We start from the raw sequence: 19563 nt of genomic DNA, 5'->3' as shown, positions 1-19563 counted from the left end.
GTGTGTGTGTGTGTGTTTGTGCTTGAGTGTGTGTGGGCACCTGCATGTGTGAGGCTGAGGTCCTGGGACTGCAGACTCAGCTCTGTAGCTCCTCATAGCTCTATTTAGGGCCGCAGAGAGTGTCCATGTCACTGTTCTCCAATGCCCAGGACACACTACCAGGACCCCAGAGCCCAGAGCCAGTGTCCACTTCCCTTCTTGGATCTGCAATCCGGAAGCTGCCCCTCCCTCCCTGGCAGTGTCCACAGCCCTGCACCTTGCTTGTGTGGGAGCTGGGCACAGAACAACAGGACTAATCCTTGAAATAGCTCCGGGAGGATTATCCCAGCCTCCCTCAGCAGTAGGCCACTGGGCTCACTCCCGGGGTGGGCAGGCCAGAGCCGCTGCCTGCCCCCATTGCAGGCTGGGACGGCAGATGCTCAACAGTGGCTTCCTGGCTGGGGTGGCCATGAAGGAGTCCTTGGGGGTGGGACAGAATCTCAGAGTGGAATTGTATAAATGAAGCCCACTCTATGCACAGATCTGAAGCTTGAAAAAACTTGGCCTGGGGCAAAGAATTTAAATTATAAAAAATTTAAAGGTATGAAATGTGAAAAAAAAATTTCCTTAAGGTGCTCATTTAACAACCAAATCATTTGACACAATGAGCCATGTGTGAAAAGCGTCCCCGCTGCACGCCCACCCATGCTCTGCATCTCCCCTGTCTTCCTTCCCTGTGGCCAAAAGCCCCCTGCCTCCTACACCAAGGACCCGCTGAAGGCCCACCCCCTCCAGACCCCGGCAGGAAGGCAAGCCCCCATCTCCGTGTCCCCATCTGGTGAGGGAGAATGCCTCCTAATCCTGAAAGCGTGGATTTGATTAACACAGGAATCATCAGTATGCAAATTGGCTTGTGTGTATGCTAATGTTGATGCGCAGAGATGATCATGTTGATAGAAGGAGCAGGGGAGCCCGGGAGGGGTCTGAGAGCTATGGGTGGCTTGGCTATGGACCAGAGAGAAACTGATTCTAAGGAGAACTGGAGGTGGGGGTGCAGGGATGGAGGGGCAGTAGTCACTCTTGCTTCTGGGTGGAGAAGCTGAGGATCTGGCTGACTTTCAGAGACCAAGTGGTGGAGCTGGGACCTAGACAGAGGAGGCTGCCTGTGGCTGCAGTCACTCGTGAGTGATGGGACCCATGTGCGTGACTGACAGCTTGCATTGTTCATGTGCTTAATTTTAACTAATTGAAAAACAAATTGAAGATGCGCCATTAGACTATTGGAAAGCTTAAGTATGTGTATCAGTCAGCTTTTGGTTGCTTGAACTGAAATACCTGAAAGCAGAGTTACCTTCTAAAGGGAGAGGGTTTCTCCTGGCTCACCATTTCGCAGGTCTGGGTGGCCACATTTGTCTGGAGTTTGATGATGGTGGTAGACAGTGAAGGGACTGGAGTGGGAGGATGACATGGTAACCCAGGGTGCAGGTGGGCAGCAGCTGGGCTGGACCAGCCTTCTACAGGCAATCCTCTCCTGAGAACTGCCTTCCTAGAGCGCCCTCAGGGACCCAAATACCTCCCTTGGCACCCACCTGCTAATCTCCACCCTTCATCTGCTGGCCATTAGCCAGTAGCATAAGACTTGGTGGACCAAAGCACCAGCCAGAGGGGAATGAGATGGGTGCACGTGTGCATGTGCGTGTGCGGGGCGGGGGGACATCCAAGTTGTAACAGTATATGTGAGGCAGCTTGGGTACCTGAATCTACTTTCACAATGTGAGTTTTCTGAAACCTAAATGCAGCCCACACAGCTTCTCTGAGCATAGCCTGAGAGTAGTAGGAACGCTGGCAATGCTTGTGCTGCTGAGGGCCAGACCCACTCTGGCAGCTCATAAAGATGTGGAGAAGAGGGGCACAGGGGGCATTCAGAAGGGCAGATCTAGGGGTATCTAAGGGGCACCTGAGCCTCATGCTATAAGGCAGTAGGTAGAACAGCTGCAGGAGAACTTAGTACCCAAACTGAGATGCGCCATGTCAAATACACAAAAAACTTCTAGGACTTTCTACCAACAAAGGGTTTTTCTCTACTACCATATAGTTTTTTTATATGATTACATGCTAAAATGATCCCTTTTTGGATGCAATGGGTTAAATTAGTGTGTTGTTAAAGTTAATTCCACTTAAAATTTTTCATGTAGCTACTGGAAAATTTTGAATTCCATATGTTGCTCACGTCGTATTTACAAGGGACAGTTCCTTTGTAGACATAACGACTATTAAACAAGACCTAACTCTGGCTCCGGGTAGAAGAGGGAAATTGCCAAAAGCAGAATGAAAGTCTCTCTAGGAAGGGCCAAAGATAGGTTGGTGGGGGTGAAAGGAGAGGCTGGACAAAGACCACTCCCACCCAGCAATGCTAAGACTGCATTTCATGGGGTAGGTCACTACCTACTACCTTATACCATGAGGCTCAGGTGCCCCTTAGATACCCCTAGATCTGCCTTTCTGAATGCCCCCTGTGCCCCTCTTCTCCACATCTTTATGAGCTGCCAGAGTGGGTCTGGCCCTCAGCAGCACAAGCATTGCCAGCGTTCCTACTACTCTCAGGCTATTCTCAGAGAAGACTTCATGCCGATGTCAGTGACAGACTGAATGGCAGGTGCAGTGCCGCCTGCTTCAGTCAGTGAAGTCTAGATTGGGCTGAAGACACCTTCAGGAAAGGTGAGGCTGGGGCCTGAGAGAAGTTGAAAGGGCGCAGCGAAAGCCTGTGGAGGACCAAGTCTCCATATCCCTCGGGAGCACTCCTGGGACCCTAAGAAGTGGGGGGGGGGGGGTGCCTGTGTCAGTCCGACAGCACAGCCCCAGAGGTCATTGTCTGTCTCTCCCTCACGGAAGCCTCTCGGCTGGGCTCCTGCTCCCATTCTCCCCCTTCAGTCTATTCCAAATGACAGCCAGAGGAGTCTTTTCAAAACATGTCCCATCATGTGAATTCTCAGCCCCAAGCCCTGTCACATCAGGGTGCCCTGGGTGGTGACAGACAGACACCAGGTTGCTCCCCACGACTCCCTTGCAGCATCTCCAGCCTCTCGAGTCTTGGCAGAACCTGGGTCTTGCTTCTAACGCAGAGAAAGCAGCAGGGAGGGCAAGACATGCAGGACTGGAGCGAGCTCTTGCTGTCTTGCAGGAGAGGGTTGATGTACTGCAGGCTGCCGTGTGGCAAAGGCCGTGCAGTCAGAGCCACATTCAGCTGCCTGGCGGGGAACCCAGAACTCATCCTGCACATAGGATGCCCGTTTCAGAGAAGTCACCTTGACCAAGGTCACTGTTATTTATTTCCAGAACCAGAAGCCAGAAAGGAGATCTTGTGACTGAGCCCACAGCCGGAGAGAGTGGCTTGCTGGGAAAGCTTTCCTGGGAAAGACTGACCCCCTGGAATAGCAATGGGGTGCTGAGAATTCAAATCCAGCCCCACCTCAGATGCCAGAAGTCCTGGGGGCCAGCTTTCTGCAAGCCAGCGTTGGGCACTGGGCTGAATGTGGGCCACCTGCTGAGCACTTAGGGATGAAGAGGAAGAGGACAGGAGAGCCTTTGGCTGATGTGCAGAAGGAGGTTGAGAGCCTGGCCGGGCAGGGAGACTGGGGGAAGATCAGCCTGGCCTTGCACACTCTGCTCATCCAGGACACGCCTTTCTCCCCCAACCCCTCCTTCAGCTGCCCAACTCCCTGCTCTGTCCTCTGCCTTCTTCCTTGTTTCCAGTCGCTCTCCCTGCTTCTTCGTCTTCAGCTCTCTGGGTTTCGCAGTACCTTTGGTGTTTATCTCTGCCCTGGGGTCTTTCGCTTCCCTCCCATCCCCTCCGCTGCTCCTTCTCCTTGCCTTTCTCAGCGTCTCCTCCAAGCCCAGGTTGTCGGGGTCAGCCACCTCTACCTCATACCCCTGAGCCGCTCAGGGACTGTGGGAGCTTTGACCAGCCCCGCGGAGGACCTGGGTGGGGACTGGGGTGATTCCTGGACCTGGAGAGCACTCTGCTAAGACAGCTCTCTGGCCAGGCTGTGACTGGGGCGGGGGGTGGAGGGGAGCTCTGCTCTGGGGTCCACACTCCACACACCAGATACATCCACTGTTCTACTCCCGAATCAGCTATGTAGCCTTGGAAAAGTCCCCCGACCTCTCTGAGCCTCTCTTTTCTGTATGCAAAGTTGAAGTCCCACCTCATGGAGCTTCGTGAGCATTCAGTTGGCTGAACGAAGCACCCCCTACTGATCCAATGTGCCAGGCACCGTGTTAGTCGCAGAGGAAAATAATGATGAAGTAGATACAGACCCAACACTGGAGGCAGCTGGGAGAAACTGACATTTGAATTAACCTTTATTCAAGCAGAATGAAATATGCTAACGAGAGGTATATGCAAATGTGCTTCAGATCAAAGAGGAATACGTGATGAGCTGTGATTGGGGAGAAGGCTGGGATTTTTCACAGGTGTCTTGTCAAATAGAATTGCAATAGGCAGAGAAGGGGCTGGAATGACAAAGACTGAAGAAGTGACACGAGCCAAGTCAGGGAGGCAAGAGGGGACTTTGGAGGGGTGTCCTGGTGTGGCCCCAGTGTAGGATGTGAGTGCCCATGTGAGTGACAAGAAGCGGGGAAAGCAAGTGGTGCACCAATGCAGCAATATTCTTTCTGCTTTCAAACATTTGCCCATGATCCACAACAAGGAGGAGGGTAGTTGGCACAGTGGTTAACCAGCACCCTGGGATGTCTGAGCTTCACATAGGAGGGCCTGGGTTCAAGTCCTGACTCCTCTCCTGATTCCAGCTTCTCACCAGTTCTCATCCTGGGAGGTAGCAGGTGATGGTTCAAGTAGTTGGGTCCCTGCCACCCATGTGGGAGACTTGGTTTGGGTTCCTGGTTCCCAGATTCAGCTTAGCCCTGCCCAGACCATTGTGGGCATTTGGGGAATGAGCCAATAGGTTGGAGATCTCTCTGTCTCTGTCTCTTTGCTTCTTAAGTAAACATGAAAGTAATTTTAAAATGTTAAATCTCTAGTCAGGACATAAAAATACACATATGTTTAGAAATATGCAGACCTAACTGAAACAAACTTTGAAGAGACGATATTTAGCACTCTGCGATGTCTTCAGACATTTTCCTCTTCTATTTTTTTCTCTATTTTTAAAATGACCCATGTCACTTATTCAGGACCCACTGCTACCTGCTACTGCAAAGCCCTGCTTAGGGACAGGGGAACCACTGCAGATTTTTGAAGAAGGTAGTGACACAAGCTTCCTTTGTCCAGGAAGACCCTCTAGTGGAGGTGGTCCGTAGCAGAGGGGAGGGACTGAATGCAGGCTGGGCCGTCCTAAGGCTGTTGTGACAGTCCTGGGGAGAGATCACATCCAGATGGCTGGGCTGGGCATCTCACTAGCCCAGGGCCAGGAAAGGGTTTTGAATGTGGTCATCCTCAGTTAACACTTACACGAAGTGGGGAGGACGAAGAGCTGTGGCAATGTTCAGATACCTGGCGCATCAGGGCAGGCTGCAGATCTTGCTGTGGCTCTCTAGGTGTTTGGTAGGTGCAGGAAAATCTCTCATCCTTGCCAGTCATCTTGCTGGTGTTTCCAGTGGAGGCAGTGAGAACTGGCCTGGGGAATATGGGGGCTTAGGGCAAGGCCATCATCACACGGGCCCCCACCTTGTAAGCTCAGTGCCTGTGCAGTCGGTGATGGGGCAGGAACATCGTCTTCACACGTGAAGATCAGCACAGTTTTTTTTTTCGGATGAAGTCCCAACCCTCAAAGCCATTGCCTTTGTTTCTCCACGAGGACTTGGGGCCCCTTCCTGCTTGCTCCTTCTGCTCAGTCGTGGGCCATTCTTGGTTCCAGAAAGAACCTGATGACCAGCACCTGCTCGTGTGTCCCCTCTGAGCACTCTTCCCCTTCTCCTTACCTCCCTAACTCCTGCTTAATCTTCACATCTCATTCAAATATCACCTCTTCAGGGAAGTCTTCCTGATTCTAAGACTCAATGAGGCCGCCTAATACTATACCCCTTCAAAGAGCCCTGTAATTTTCTCCCATAGCACTTATCAGCTTATAAGGACATATTTCTGAAGTAAGCAATTAAAGTATGTTTCTGTCAGTAGATTAGTAAATTGTGTGAGGGCAAGGACTGTGTTATTCATCCAGGGCTAGCTGGATGTTACACACCAGCTACGTAACATGGGGACCCAGAGATAAATGAAAATTACCCTGTACACAGCAGGAAAGGCACAGGTGTAGTGGCACAGTGGGTTAAGCCACTCCTCGGGACACACACATCCCATATCAGAGTGCAAATCTGAGTCCTGGGTACTCCACTTCCAATTCAGTTTCCCATAGCAGATCATGATACAGTAATTGGGTTCCTGCTACCCACACAGAAGATCTAGATGGAGTTCCAGGGTCCTAGCTTTCTGCCTGGCCCAGCCCTGGCTGTTGTAGGCATTTGGGGAGTGAATCAGTGGGTAGAAGATCTGTGTGTGTGTGTGTGTCTGCTTTTCAAATGCATTTCAGAAAATAAATTTGAAAATTCAAATCCATACAAGTATCTTTAACAAAAGTATACAGGAAAATGTGATTAGATTATATGCAAATTATGTCATTATATATAAGAGACTGGAGCATTCACAGTTCACAGAGACACTGAAACACACCTGTATTTTCTCCCTAAGACTGCTGTACTCCCCTGGAGTGTGGGCTAACCAGAATTCCGTGCCCATAGGCCACAGGTGAATGGGGTGCAATGAATGTGGACACTCATGTCACAGGTGTCTCCTCCATCATGGACGTCCATCATTGTTTTACTGTACCAATGCGTAGAAAATATCATGAAAAAAATGCAGGTCAGTGACAGCAGAGTGTTAAGCTAAGTGCAGGAAACCTCTGAGTCAAGGATCCTGAGTGGCAGCACATGTAACACACATATGATGGTGGCCCTGCTAACACCCACCACGTAGTAGATGCTCAGTGAGCATGTGTTAATTTAATGTACGAATGACTGTCACTTGATACAAGATAAACAATTTTTTGGTTTGGGTAAAAGCTAAAGGTATCCATGTTAGTCAGGTTTTGCTACTATAATGAACTACTGGCAGCAGACTAACTTTAAAAAGAAAAGTAGCTCATCTTCACTGACGGTTCTGGAGGTTCACCGTCCAAGATCTGGCAAGTCCCTTTGGTTTGTCCTATGGTGACAGTGTTCTTGCTGGCAGGGTCCTAAGTGACCCAGGGCACCATGGGGAAAGAGACAGGGAGTACACTTCTCCATGTGGGGTCTTTCTCCTGTGAAGCTGCCAGGATCTGATCACAGGGCTACAGCCTAATCCAATGTAATCACTTCCCAAAGGCCCCTTCTCTAAACACCACAATAGGATTAGCACTCTGTCTTCTTAGTATCATTCACTTATGACTCTGGAATTTAAACTCCTGCAAGAATCTGGGGCACAGGGCCGGCGCTGTGACATAGCGGGTAAAGCTGCTGCCTGCAGTGCTGGTATCCCATATAGGCACTGGTTCAAGTCCCGGCTGCTCCACTTCCAATCCAGCTCCCTGCTATGGCCTGGGAAAACAGCAGAAGATGGCCCCAGTCCTTGGGCCCCTGTGCCCATGTGGGAGACTGGGAAGAGGCTCCTGGCTTCAGATCGGCACAGCTCTGGCTGTTGCAGCCATCTGGGGAGTGAACAAGCAGATGGAAGACCTCTCTCTCTCTGCCTCTGCCTCTCTCTGCCTCTGCCTTTCAAATAAATAAATAAATCTTTAAGTAAAAAAAAAAAAAAAGAATCTGGGGGCCAAATCACACCATCCCTCTTCCATCACCTTGGAGGTCCAACATAAACCTCAGAGGAGTGCCACTGCCTGGGATGGCCTGTCTCAGGGACAGATAGTCCTCAAATATTTCAGAGACAGAGAGAGAGACTGAGGGGGTACAGAGAGGCTGATGAGTCTCACCTGTCCAATCCCCCCTGCACTTTGCATAGACAACAAGGAATACCTTGTAGCCTGTGCCCTTAAGACACAGCAATAAGTGTGAATTAAGTTTCATAGCTCCCTGTCCTCATCCATCTCCACCCCTGCTTCTGAAAGAGAGTTGGAGTTGCTACTTCATTAGCACATGACCTCGAGGCCTCATCCTAGAGGGATGTGGAGTACAGCAGCCCAGCCAAGGTCAGCCCAACAGGCTAAGGAATGTGCTCAATTCCTGGTCCTTGGCCCCAGCTCAGCACATGCAGAAAGATCTCAGCGAATTGCCAAGGCCAAGAGTCCGGAGACCTCAGCTGAAGGTCTGGCTTCAACACGCCTACTCCACTGTGTGCCCTCAGCCCCTCCCATTACTTACTGTGCCACGTAGAAATGCTCCAGATGAACAGATTAAAAGCTCTGCTCCCCGGAAGCTCCAATGTTTCAGGAATTTTGCTGGCCAGGGGATGGGACAGTCTCTCCACCTTGTCAGCAGGGAAAATAACGCTGCACCAGAGGACATCACTGCTCCAGTGCTCTCTTGAATACTTCGTCTACATCAGCTCCTTCAGTAGTCACAAGATTCCTGTGAGATGGGATTTAACAATCGTGCCCATTTTCAGATGAGAAACTGAGGTGCTGAATGGTTAACAGACTTAGGAGATTACACAGTCAGTAAACAACATAGCAACAGAGCAGGGGTTCCAACTCTTGGCTCTGGACTATGTCTATCCTCGCTACTAATCTCCTTTTATTTACCTACCTACCTACCCACCCACCCACCCTCTATCCGTCATCCACTCAGCCGAGCTCCACGTTAAGAGTTTCTTTGATAAAGGAGTCTTCTGAAACAATTCTAAAAATACTTTGAAAGCTGAGAACTACTAAGTATTGCCGTTCAAACTGGAGCAGCCCCTGGAGGTGGGTGCTATGACTGCTTCCCACTTCCTGGGTCATTCTCAGAGCAGTTTCTGTAGGTGGGGGGAGGAAGAGTTGGCAGCAAGCAGGAAAAGAGAATATTTTGAAACAATGTGTCCAATATGACAGCCCACAGCTTGTGTGTGTAGACAGATGCTGTATGAGAAGCTCAGGCGGTCTGAAGTCTTCCCTCCTTCCTACCTCCTCTTCTTTTCCTGGGAAGGCAGAGCATAGAAGGGGCTTTTATGGGTTGACTTGAAGAAGAATGGGGCTCCAGAGGGCTGGACTCAGAACAGTGAGTGAAAGATAAAGGAAAAAAAAAAGAGGGAGGTGCCTTTCTCTGAAGGGAGGAGAGAACTTCCACTTTGACTATGACCTTGTCTACATATGATCAGAGTCGACGAACTCGGAAGGCTTCCATAACCTTGGCAACTCATGACGAGAGCCTAGAGTGGTTACTGGCACCATAAACTAGAGTGTCAATTTGTTGGGTCAACAACAGGAGTCACTGTGCACTTGCTCCTCATGTGGGATCTCTGTCCTTAATGTGCTGTACATTGTGATTTAATGCTATAACTAGTACTCAAACAGTATGTTTCACTTTGTGTTTCTGTGTGGGTGCAAACTGTTGAAATCTTTACTTAATATATACTAAATTAATCTTCTGTATATAAAGAGAATTGAAAATGAATCTTGATGTGAATGGAAGGGGAGAGGGAGCAGGAAAGGGGAGGGTTGCAGGTGGGAGGGAAGTTACGGGGGGGAGCCATTGTAATCCATAAGCTGTACTTTGGAAATTTATATTCATTAAATAAAAGTTAAAAAAAAAGAAAGATAAAGGAAGGCAGTCACAGCTCAATGTAAGAAAAATCTTTCCAGCCATTCTTGTAATAGTGGGTACTCATCTTGTGATGTGGGGACCTGAATGTCCTGGGAGATTTGAGACAGAGCCTACTGATCAGGGCTGATATATTTGGTGCCTGCATTGGGTGGAAGCAATCCTAGGGTAGGCAAGCTCCCCACTTCTTCTCCCTTCTAGATTCTGTGATTCCACCACACTCTACTCCACCATGGGGTTCCTGAGGTCCAGAGAAAGACAGATCTTGGCCCAGTTTATGCCACTGTCGGGGACAGTGAGAGCAAAACCAAGAGTCTCCCGCCTGTGGCGGCAGCTGAATAATCTCTCAAGTGTACCCAACTTCATCTCTGCAATGCTCCCCTCAAAGTCAGCGTTGAAAAAGGAGGAGAAGCCGCCCCACACTCTTCTGCAGGGTGAGCGGGTTTGTCCAGTGTGCCCATCACAGAGGCTGCCAGCCTTCTTCAGGACTGAGGCAGGCCACTGACTGGACGGAAGGTGTGGACACAATGGGGAAGAGAAGGCTCTTTTCAGGTGAGTTCACCCCCTAACACTTTGCTCACTTTCTTGTTCATGGAGAACTTTCCCAGATGTGAGCTCAGGGAGCACTGGTACTGACCCATTTCACAGGTGACGCAAGGGAAGCTCAGCGAGAGTAACCCCCGTTACCACATTGAGAGAAGTGACCTGACTTCAGGGAGATCTTCACCACTCCTACCAAAAACCAAAAACTATTAATTATGTACTACAGGAGTGGTCTTCAAAGGGACCATGGAGAATGCATGTTATGAAATAAACTATGCATGGATTTCAAACGTTTTTGTTCCAAAATATATTTGTCCTTTAATTCCATCTGCCAAGACCTTTTTGCAGTACCCCCGCGTGCCAGCGTATTATTCAGTTTGCTGTTCATACAACTAAAGCATCTGAGAGAGGCTACTTACAAAGGAAGAAGCCTTATTTTGGCTCGGTTTTAACGGTTCATAGCCCAGGCCAGCGCCGCGGCTCACTAGGCTAATCCTCTGCCTACAGCGCCGGCACACCGGGTTCTAGTCCCGGTTGGGGTGCCGGATTCTGTCCCAGTTGCCCCTCTTCCAGGCCAGCTCTCTGCTGTGGCCAGGGAGTGCAGTGAAGGATGGCCCAAGTGCTTGGGCCCTGCACCCACATGGGAGACCAGGAGAGGCACCTGGCTCCGGCTTCTGATCAGCACGGTGAGCCATTGGAGGGTGAACCAATGGTAAAGGAAGACCTTTCTGTCTCTATCTCTATCCACTCTGCCTGTCAAAAATTAAAAAAAAAGGAAAAAAAAGGTTCATAGCCCAAGTTCACGCAGGCCCCCTGGCCTGGTGCCTGTGGAGGGCGCTGGGTGGCACAAGATGTGTCAAGGACGTTGCAGCTGTGGAGACCAGGAGCACACAGGGAGCACATTCGGCCACATGGGCTCTGTTCGGTGAGCCACTATGAGTCCATCATGCGGCTGCACTCTAGCAACCTAATCCAACCCAGCCACTTCCCCAAGGCGCTCTCTTCAGACACCATAACTAGATCAAGCCTCTGTCCTGCTAGTTCCATCAGTCGGTGGCTTTGGGACTGAAATATCTTCACAGGTCGGGGAGCCAAATCCTGCTCAGACTGCTGTCCAAGGCACTGTGCTTCCACGACGCCCCCAACCCTTTGTCCAGTTGAGGAATCAGTAGCTCAGAGAAGTGACTTCCCCAAGGTCGCGTTGTTGGGAGGGGCAGAAGGAGGGCTCGAATCCGTGTCTGCCTGTTTCAGAACCCATACTCTTCTTTACGCTCTGCTCCATTCCCAAGTGCAGAGAAATCCCAAGGAAATGCCATTCTGGGAGAAGGGCTCCACCCAAGCTGGGAAGCATGGGTGCGTCAGAATGGCTGGGAGCTGGCAGGCCTGCTCCACGACATCAAGCCGGAAATTAGGGGTGACGAGGGCTGAAGGCAGGACTGCAGCCTGGCCGCAAAGCCCCCTCCAAGGCCCAACCCATAAACTACGTGCCCTCAACTGACACTTGCTGTGTGACATGCGGCTGCACTTAAGGGAAGCCCCGGCTGAGAGAACCGAGGACAGCCTGGTTCGAGTGGGGTTCCTGATCCTGGTATCTACTGGCCTAGGGCAAGTCACTTGATTTCTGACACTTCTGTTCCTTTTCTGCAAAGTGGGGCTAATAAAAAAGCCCACAGGCTTCTTGTGAGGACCAAAGGCACTCGTGTGTCAGAGCACCGTGGGCACGGTGCAGCGCTGACTCCTCCACGATGAAGCAGCCCGCCCTGGGCACAGCCTCTGTACTGGGCACCATGCTAAGTGCTTCCCGGCTCTACATCGCTGAACCACGCTTCCACTGTTAGGGTTGGGGCCAAACCCCTCCCCCAAGGATCCTCTCCATATCAGATTCCTAATGTGTGGTGCAGAACAAACAAGGTAGGCTGAGAATAGATCTGATCCAGTTCTACCTTTACTGGCTCTGCAACTTCAAAACAGTTGACCACCCTCCCTGAGCCTCATTTGCTACATCTGAGAAACAGGACTAACAGCAGTGCACATGTCGTGTTTGTCACTCATTAAGTATCAAATAAAACAAGTATGTGTGATCACACGTGACATACATTAGATTTTTATTCTTGAAATAAATTATGGTTGGATCCCATCATTATCCTCATTTTACAGTTGTGAAAACTGAGACCCAGAGGTACTGAAAGCCATTTAGTGTGGCCAGTGCTGTGGCACAGTGGGTTAAAGCCCCAGCCTGTAGTGCCAGCATCCCATGTGGGCGCCAGTTCTAGTCCCCAGCTGCTCCTGTTCTGATCCAGCTTTCTGCTATGGCCCGGGAAAGCAGTAGAAGATGGCCCAAGTCCTTGGACCCTTGCACCCATATGGGAGACCCAGAGGAGGCTCCTGGTTCCTGGGTTCGGATCAGCTCAGCTCTGGCCATTGCAGTTATTTGGGGAGTGAACCAGTGGGTGGAAGACCTCTCTCTCTCTCTCTCTCTCTCTCTCTGGCTCTACCTCTCTCTGCAACTCTGTCTTTCAAATAAGAACAAATACAAAAACAACAACAACAAAAAAGAAAGCCATTAAGTGGGATGCAAATGCTGTCTAAGATTATCATCACCATTTTTATATACCCATAAAGCCAACACCCACGGAAACAGATCCAAAAGGGCATAGGAGAGGCTGTATTTGTTTTACTTCCCTGCAGGCTGATAACCTGATTTATAAAATACATAAGATGCATGTGCAAGCCAGAAGTTCCATGTTCTGGCTGTATGTATGGCAGGAGGCACAGAGCAGACTGGAGGTCAGCTGCTCTTCTACCCAGAGGCAGAGGACTGGAGGAAATGACCCCCTGTACAACTTCTTTAGTCGATTTCATGCATAAAATATTTGTGTGTAAAAATAAACTTATTTTCAAATTACATTTCCCACAAACATTTTGAAGCACTCCTGCATGTGTAGAAAAATTGTGTATGTTGGCCGGCGCCACAGTTCAATAGGCTAATCCTCCGCCTGCGGCACCGGCACACCAGATTCTAGTCCTGGTTGGGGCGCTGGATTCTGTCCCGGTCGCTCCTCTTCCTGTCCAGCTCTCTGTTGTGGCCTGGGAGTGCAGTGGAGGATGGCCCAAGTCCTTGGGCCCTGCACCCGCATGGGAGACCAGGAGAAGCACCTGGCTCCTGGCTCCAGCCGCAGTGCGCCAGCCGCAGCAGCCATTGGGGGCGGTGAACCAGCGGTAAAAGGAAGACCTTCTCTCTGTCTCTCTCTCTCTCACTGTCCACACTACCTGTCAAAAAAAATTGTGTATGTCTACATGTATGTATTATAGATAAGTATATATAAATACACATATGTAATTTAATCATATATCTTGCCACCTCATTTATTTTATTGTTTTATTTGAAAGCAAGACAGCTGGCGCTGTGGCTCAATAGGCTAATCCTCTGCCTGCGGTGCCGGCACCCCGGGTTCTAGTCCCGGTCAGGGCGCCAGATTCTGTCCCAGTTGCTCCTCTTCCAGTCCTGCTCTCTGCTATGGCCCAGGAAGGCAGTCCTTGGGCCCTGCACTCTCATGGGAGACCAGGAGAAGCACCTGGCTCCTGGCTTCGGATCAGCGTAGTGCGCCGGCCGCAGCGCACTGGCCGCAGCGGCCATTGGGGGGTGAACCAACAGACAAGGAAGACCTTCCTCTCTGTCTCTCTCTCTCTCGCTGTCCACTCTGCCTGTCACAAAAAAAAAATAAATAAATAAATGAAAGCAAGAGAGAGAGAGAGCTCTTCCATCTAATGGTTCATTCTTCAACTGTCTGCAACAGCTGGGGCTGGGCCAGCTTGAAGCCTAGAGTTTGAAACTTAATCTGGGTCTCCTATGAGTGTAGCAGGAGCCCACGTACTGAGCCATCTTCTGCCGCCTCCCAGGGAGCACATTACTGGGAAACCATAAAAGGTTAGATCCAACCTCTAAGCCAGGAACTGGATACACATGTCCCAGGCAGCATCTGAACCGCTGTGTTGAACACCTGTCCAACAGCATTAGCTGTGAAGAAAACACTTATTAGAGCCATAATGATATACTAGTACATATCCATGTTGGTAAAACATAAAAGGGATGAAAATGCCAAATATTCTCAAGGACGTGAAATGCCTGAGTCTCATTTTTGCTGGTGAGAATAAAAGATAGCCTAACCACTTGGGAAAGCAGTTTGGCCTTTTCTTATTAAGTTAAATATTCACCGTTATTTGATCCAGCAATTCCAGTCCTAGATTTTGACTTTTCATAAGACATGAAATATGAGGCACATGAAGCTGTGTGAATGTGTCCACATGAAGACTTCTCCATTAATAATCAAAACAGTTTTAGGCAAAATAATGAGGAGTTGGAAGCAACTGAAATATCTCTCAAGTGAAGAGAAAAACACATTAAGGTGCATCTATTGTGATACTATTGTGAGTGGCAAAAAAATGGACAAACTCATCATGTTTATGATACAGTAGATGAGCCTCTAAAACATTAATCTGAGGAAAAATATAGACACAGGGGCCAGCGCTGTGGTGCAGAGAGTTAAGGCCCCTGCCTGTAGTGTCAGCATCCCATGTGGGCACCAGTTTGAGCCCCAGCTGCTCCACTTCCAATCCAGCTCTCTGCTGATCTTCCTGGGAAAACAGCCGAGGATGGCCCAAGTTCTTGGGTCCCTGTGCCTGCATGGGGGCCCAGAGGAAGCTCCTGGCTCCTGGCTTCGGATCAGCACAGCTCCAGCCATTGCAAACATTTGGGGAGTAAGCCAGTGGATGGAAGACATCTCTCTCTGTCTCTGCCTTTCTCTTTCTCTGTAACTCTGCCTTTCAAATAAATAAAATAAATCTTTTTTTTAAAATAGACACAAAAGAGTACATATTATGTGATTTCCATTGACACGTAAATCTATAACAGGCAAAACTAAGTATATTTACAGAAAGAACAGCAGTTAACAGGCTGGAGCATGAGAGGAATCAACTGCAGAGGGATATGAGGGTCCTTTTTGCAATTTTGCTTGTGGTGCTGGTTACATGGGTTCCTCTGTCAAAATGTATTGACCTGTGCACTCAAAATAGGTGCATACAATTGTTATCACATGCAAATTACAACTCATGGAAGTTTTTTTGTTTTTTTTTTTTTTTAAGTGAAAGAAGAAGACAAAACTGAAAGCACTTGGGCCCCATCTCGAGTGATTCCATACACCAGGATTGATACTGGGTCCAGAAATCTGCATTTGAAGAAAGCCCTATGGGTAATGGCGCTGTACATTGTTCCATGTACAGAAGCAGTATGGTTCTCTGCCAGCACCCAGCTCTCGGACAGTGAACCAGTCAGGCTAGAGAAGGGAGCACAGAAGAATGCTCCTTGTCCCATCCCCAGCCTCCACTCTTTGGTAGGAAACCCGATCCTTCCTGAAGTATTTTCCTGTTCTCCCAATGTTGCCCCAGCTGAGGATAAGTTTCCTTCTTCCTTCTTCATTCCAGGTTTGCCTGGAAGATAAATGGGAGAAAAACAAAGAAAAATATTTGAGTGCAGAGAAGCCAATTTATTTGCAAAGCACAAATTCCTTCCCAGAAGGTCACTCAACTCTGGTATTAGATCGGTGTGGCTGTTCCAGCTGTGGACACCTGATAGCCACAAACATGCCTACACTGGGAGAATGGCAGAAGTCTGATGTTCTAATGCCCAACGACACGTATGCCAGGAACACCCACCGCCCTACCTCCTTCCCCGCCCTGGCCTGAGGTCTCACTCCCAGAGGAAACCCCCACACAAACAGCCGCCCCACCCTCAGCTTCCTCATGGCTGGGAGAAAGCGCAGGTGGAGATGGTATCTAGGGTCCCTTATAGTCCTGTGACCGCTGTGCACCAGGGAACTCCCCAGCATTAGAGACTGTTAGGCGTGGCCTCTCCTCAGAAGGTCCCCCAACCCCTGGGAGGTCGGGCATAGGAAACAGCTCACGACCCGAATGCCTGCCTCTTCTCCCTGTTCGTCCCCACCTTCCTTCCTTCTCCTTCCTCCTTCTGCCAGCCTCTCCCTGTTCTCCCCTCTCCTGAGCTGCTTCTCTTCTCCCATTTCCCAGCGCCGCTGCTCCCTTCTCCCTCCCCTCTGGTAGGGCGCATCTCAGTGCTGTCGGGGCCCCGGCGCGCCCAGCTCTGCCACGGCCTCGGCCGCACGCGCTCACGCGGGGCCCTGGCTGCCGCCCCTCCTCTCTGCCTGCAGGAAGCAGAGCCTCCTCCCGCAGCCAGGAGGGGAGGCCCTGGCGCCGCAGTCCCGCCCTCGGGGCGGGTGTGAGTCTCCGCGGCGCTGACGCGGCGCCGGCGGCGGTGAGGAGGCTGCCACTGCCACTGCCAGAGAGCGAAGCGAACCAGCCGCGGCGCTGCTCCGCTTCAGCGCGCTCCGGCGCTGCCCGCCGCCCGCCCAGGCAGGCGCAGGGAGGCGCAGGCGGCGGCGGGCGGCATGGAGAGCCTGCTGGAGAACCCGGTGCGGGCCGTGCTATACCTCAAGGAGCTCACGGCCATCGTGCAGAACCAGCAGAGCCTCATCCACACGCAGCGCCAGCGCATCGACGAGCTGGAGCGGAGGCTGGACGAGCTGAGCGCCGAGAACCGTAGCCTGGGTGAGCAGCAGCAGCGGCTGCAAGCTCAGCCTCCGCCCGGGCCCTTGGCCCCGTCGCCAGCCCCGCCACCGGCTCCCCCTGCCGCCGTTCCCGCCTCCGCCGCCGCCGGGGCCCAGGAGCCTCTCCAGGACCACGGACAGCGCGCGCCCTCTGCGCCTGAGCCTCCGGCGCTTCAGCACCACGGGCAGCTCCTGGCGCAGCCCCAGCCAGGCCCCAGCAGCAGGGCTCAGGCACCGCAGTCGCCCCAGCAGCCTGCGGGGACGCTCGCGGCCGGCGCCCACAAGGACAAGGAGCGTCCCTCGAGTTGCTGCGCCGCCGGAGCTCTCCTTCAACACAAATCCCCCGCCGCCCTAGGCAAGGGCGTCCTGGGCAGGAGACCCGAGTGAGTGGGGCAGAGGGAAGGAATGGAAGGGAGTGGGTGTGAGGAGGGGAAGTGGTGTTGTACAAGGGAGTTTGAAGGATAGGGTGATGCGAAGGGTAAACAGACGCTTGGGGTAGAAGAGATCTGGGGGTAAGCAGGGGGCGACATGGGGGAGGGGGTGAGATTTGGGCGATGTCGGATCAAAAGGAAATATCCAGCCCTTCTGGAGGGAAGGGGTGAAACGGATTTAAGTGATTGGGGATACTGGAAACTGGCAGGCTTTCAAAGGTACAAAATTAGGGGAAAGTTGGTTGAAAATTAAACTGAAGAAATGAGATCCATTGAAGGATTTTAAGTTTGGAAAAATTTGGGAATTTGGATGGTAAAATGATTGAGAGGGAGGGTGAAATACGAAAGCGACAGAGGCTTGGCAGAGGCATGTTAAGCGCTTTAAAAGGACTGCACTCACGAAGAGCGGGTTTGGGACCAGGGGAATCCAGGAGGAAGAGGATGAAGCTGGAAGGCAGGGAGCTGGACTCAGGAAGATCAAGGGTGGGAGAGAACATTTCCCAGAGGAATGAGCTGGCTCTTTAACTGATGCAGTGGGAGTCAAAGCCAAGAGTGGCTCATCTAGGGAAGCTGACTCGGCTCCGACCTGAGTGGCCACCTTTCTTCTGAATCCCTGCAGAGCGGGGGGGGGGGGGGGGGAAGGAAACAATCCACCCGACAGACCAATGGAGAGCTCGCTTGCAGCTTGAGTATTCAGTCTGGTGACAGCTTTTTCCTCTGACTCAAGGAGGATGTCAGTGCAGGGTCGCTGGCAATTGTGGAAAGGGAACAGTGATAGAGAGACAGCTGGCAAACAGAGTTGCTATTTGGAGGAAAGGGCAGTTTTAATCTCCATATGGCTACTACATGTGAACCTTATTTCACATGTAGTATTTGGTGATAAGCAGAATCTCATGTTAGGTCTTGAAGGAAATGTTTACTCTTCCAATGAGACCCTCTAAGGACCCAGCTTTTTCATGTTACACAGTCCATACCCTGGTAATATGAAAAGAACAGATGAAAAAGGATGCCGGAATCTTCTTTCTTCTGTATTGAGAAGGCTGTGACCATGTCAGCCTCCCTTCTCTGATGAGACTGGTGATAGAATAACTGCCTAGAAGGGCAGCTCAGGGGAAATCAGCACCTGATTGGCACCTGGCCCTGATGATGGTGATGCTAAAGGAGTGCAGTGGGTGAGGGGAGAGGGAGACAAGCATGCCATCTTTATTCAGTTTCAACTGTACTTTCATAAGGGGACACTTGTGAAGAATTATCCCCAAAAACTCATTTTCTTCTTCCATCTGCTGCAGAGCTAAAGAAGTTGGGCCATAGCCTGTTAGCTCACCGGGTAGCTTTGTTCAGAACCATAGGAAATTAAGGATGAAGCTACAGGGGGATCTGCCTTGCCAGACCTAAAGCATCTGATCCAAGCTCCAAGAGATACAGTTTTCTTCCTCAACCTCCTCAGCGGTCCATTTGCCTATGCCCTCAGTTTTATGGTTTTCTTGTCTGGCATAAAAAATGAAAGTGGGCTTTCCCTCCGTGCCCACTGTTTAGCAGGAGGTAACACTCTTCTGAGACACTGTGTGTAGCCTTTTCACCACCAGGGGAGAAGTCCTATTCCATTCCATATCCCTGGGGACAGCCTCAGCTTCCTGAGAATCCCAATTCTTCACCTGCTTCCTCTCCTCCTGATATTTGATATCTTCCTTCTCCAGCACTGCATCACTTCCTTAGCATCTCTTCAAGGGACTGTATGGGCAAGACATGTGCAGGAAATATCATTTTTCTTGGATTAGGCCTGGACCATTGCTCTCAGTGTGGTCTAAGGAGCCCAAACCTTTGGCCCAGATGGTCCTGCTGGGAATACAGGGGTTTAGGAGTCACCTGATTCCTATCCAGCCTCACCTGTCAACGCCAGCAAGAAACTGCAATGTCCTCTACCCTTCACCCCATCCTGCTTTTGCTTCCCAAGGGAAACCACAAAACTAAGACACAATTAGCAGGGTGGAGCAGAGGGTACATTGTGGGAAATCTTCCCCTGGAAAGTTGCACCAGGCACTAAGAGGTTAATAATACCAGTGACTCCTTGCTTTTCCCATGCTCCCCAAGACTGTCTACTCAGAGACTTAGAGAGCAAGGACATGCCTCCTCCTGCAGTCCCTTCCCTGGGATGTGGTGGCAGAGACGTCTTGATTGGTTGAATGCCTTTTGGACCACCACTTCTTTCCCCATTGTTTTGCCCAACTTCAACCCAAGTTTCCCCAAGA

At 50.8% G+C, this 19563-nt stretch overlaps 1 protein-coding gene across 1 annotated transcript in view; it reads left to right on the top strand.

Moving 5' to 3' along the window:
- Nucleotides 1–16724: 16724 nt before the first annotated feature.
- The window catches only part of IQSEC3 (IQ motif and Sec7 domain ArfGEF 3), a 109484-nt gene continuing 106645 nt past the window's right edge, over nucleotides 16725–19563 (top strand). The window contains exon 1 of the mRNA XM_062195422.1: nucleotides 16725–17266. Within this exon, the coding sequence (XP_062051406.1) occupies nucleotides 16725–17266 (542 nt within the window). The remainder of the gene's footprint in view (nucleotides 17267–19563) is intronic.

Source organism: Lepus europaeus, chromosome 6 (assembly GCF_033115175.1).
Source record: "Lepus europaeus isolate LE1 chromosome 6, mLepTim1.pri, whole genome shotgun sequence".
In the NCBI taxonomy this organism is placed as follows: Eukaryota; Metazoa; Chordata; class Mammalia; order Lagomorpha; family Leporidae; genus Lepus; species Lepus europaeus.
The sequence above is the reverse complement of the archived record's forward strand: the minus strand, read 5'-3'. Positions and strand labels throughout refer to the sequence as shown.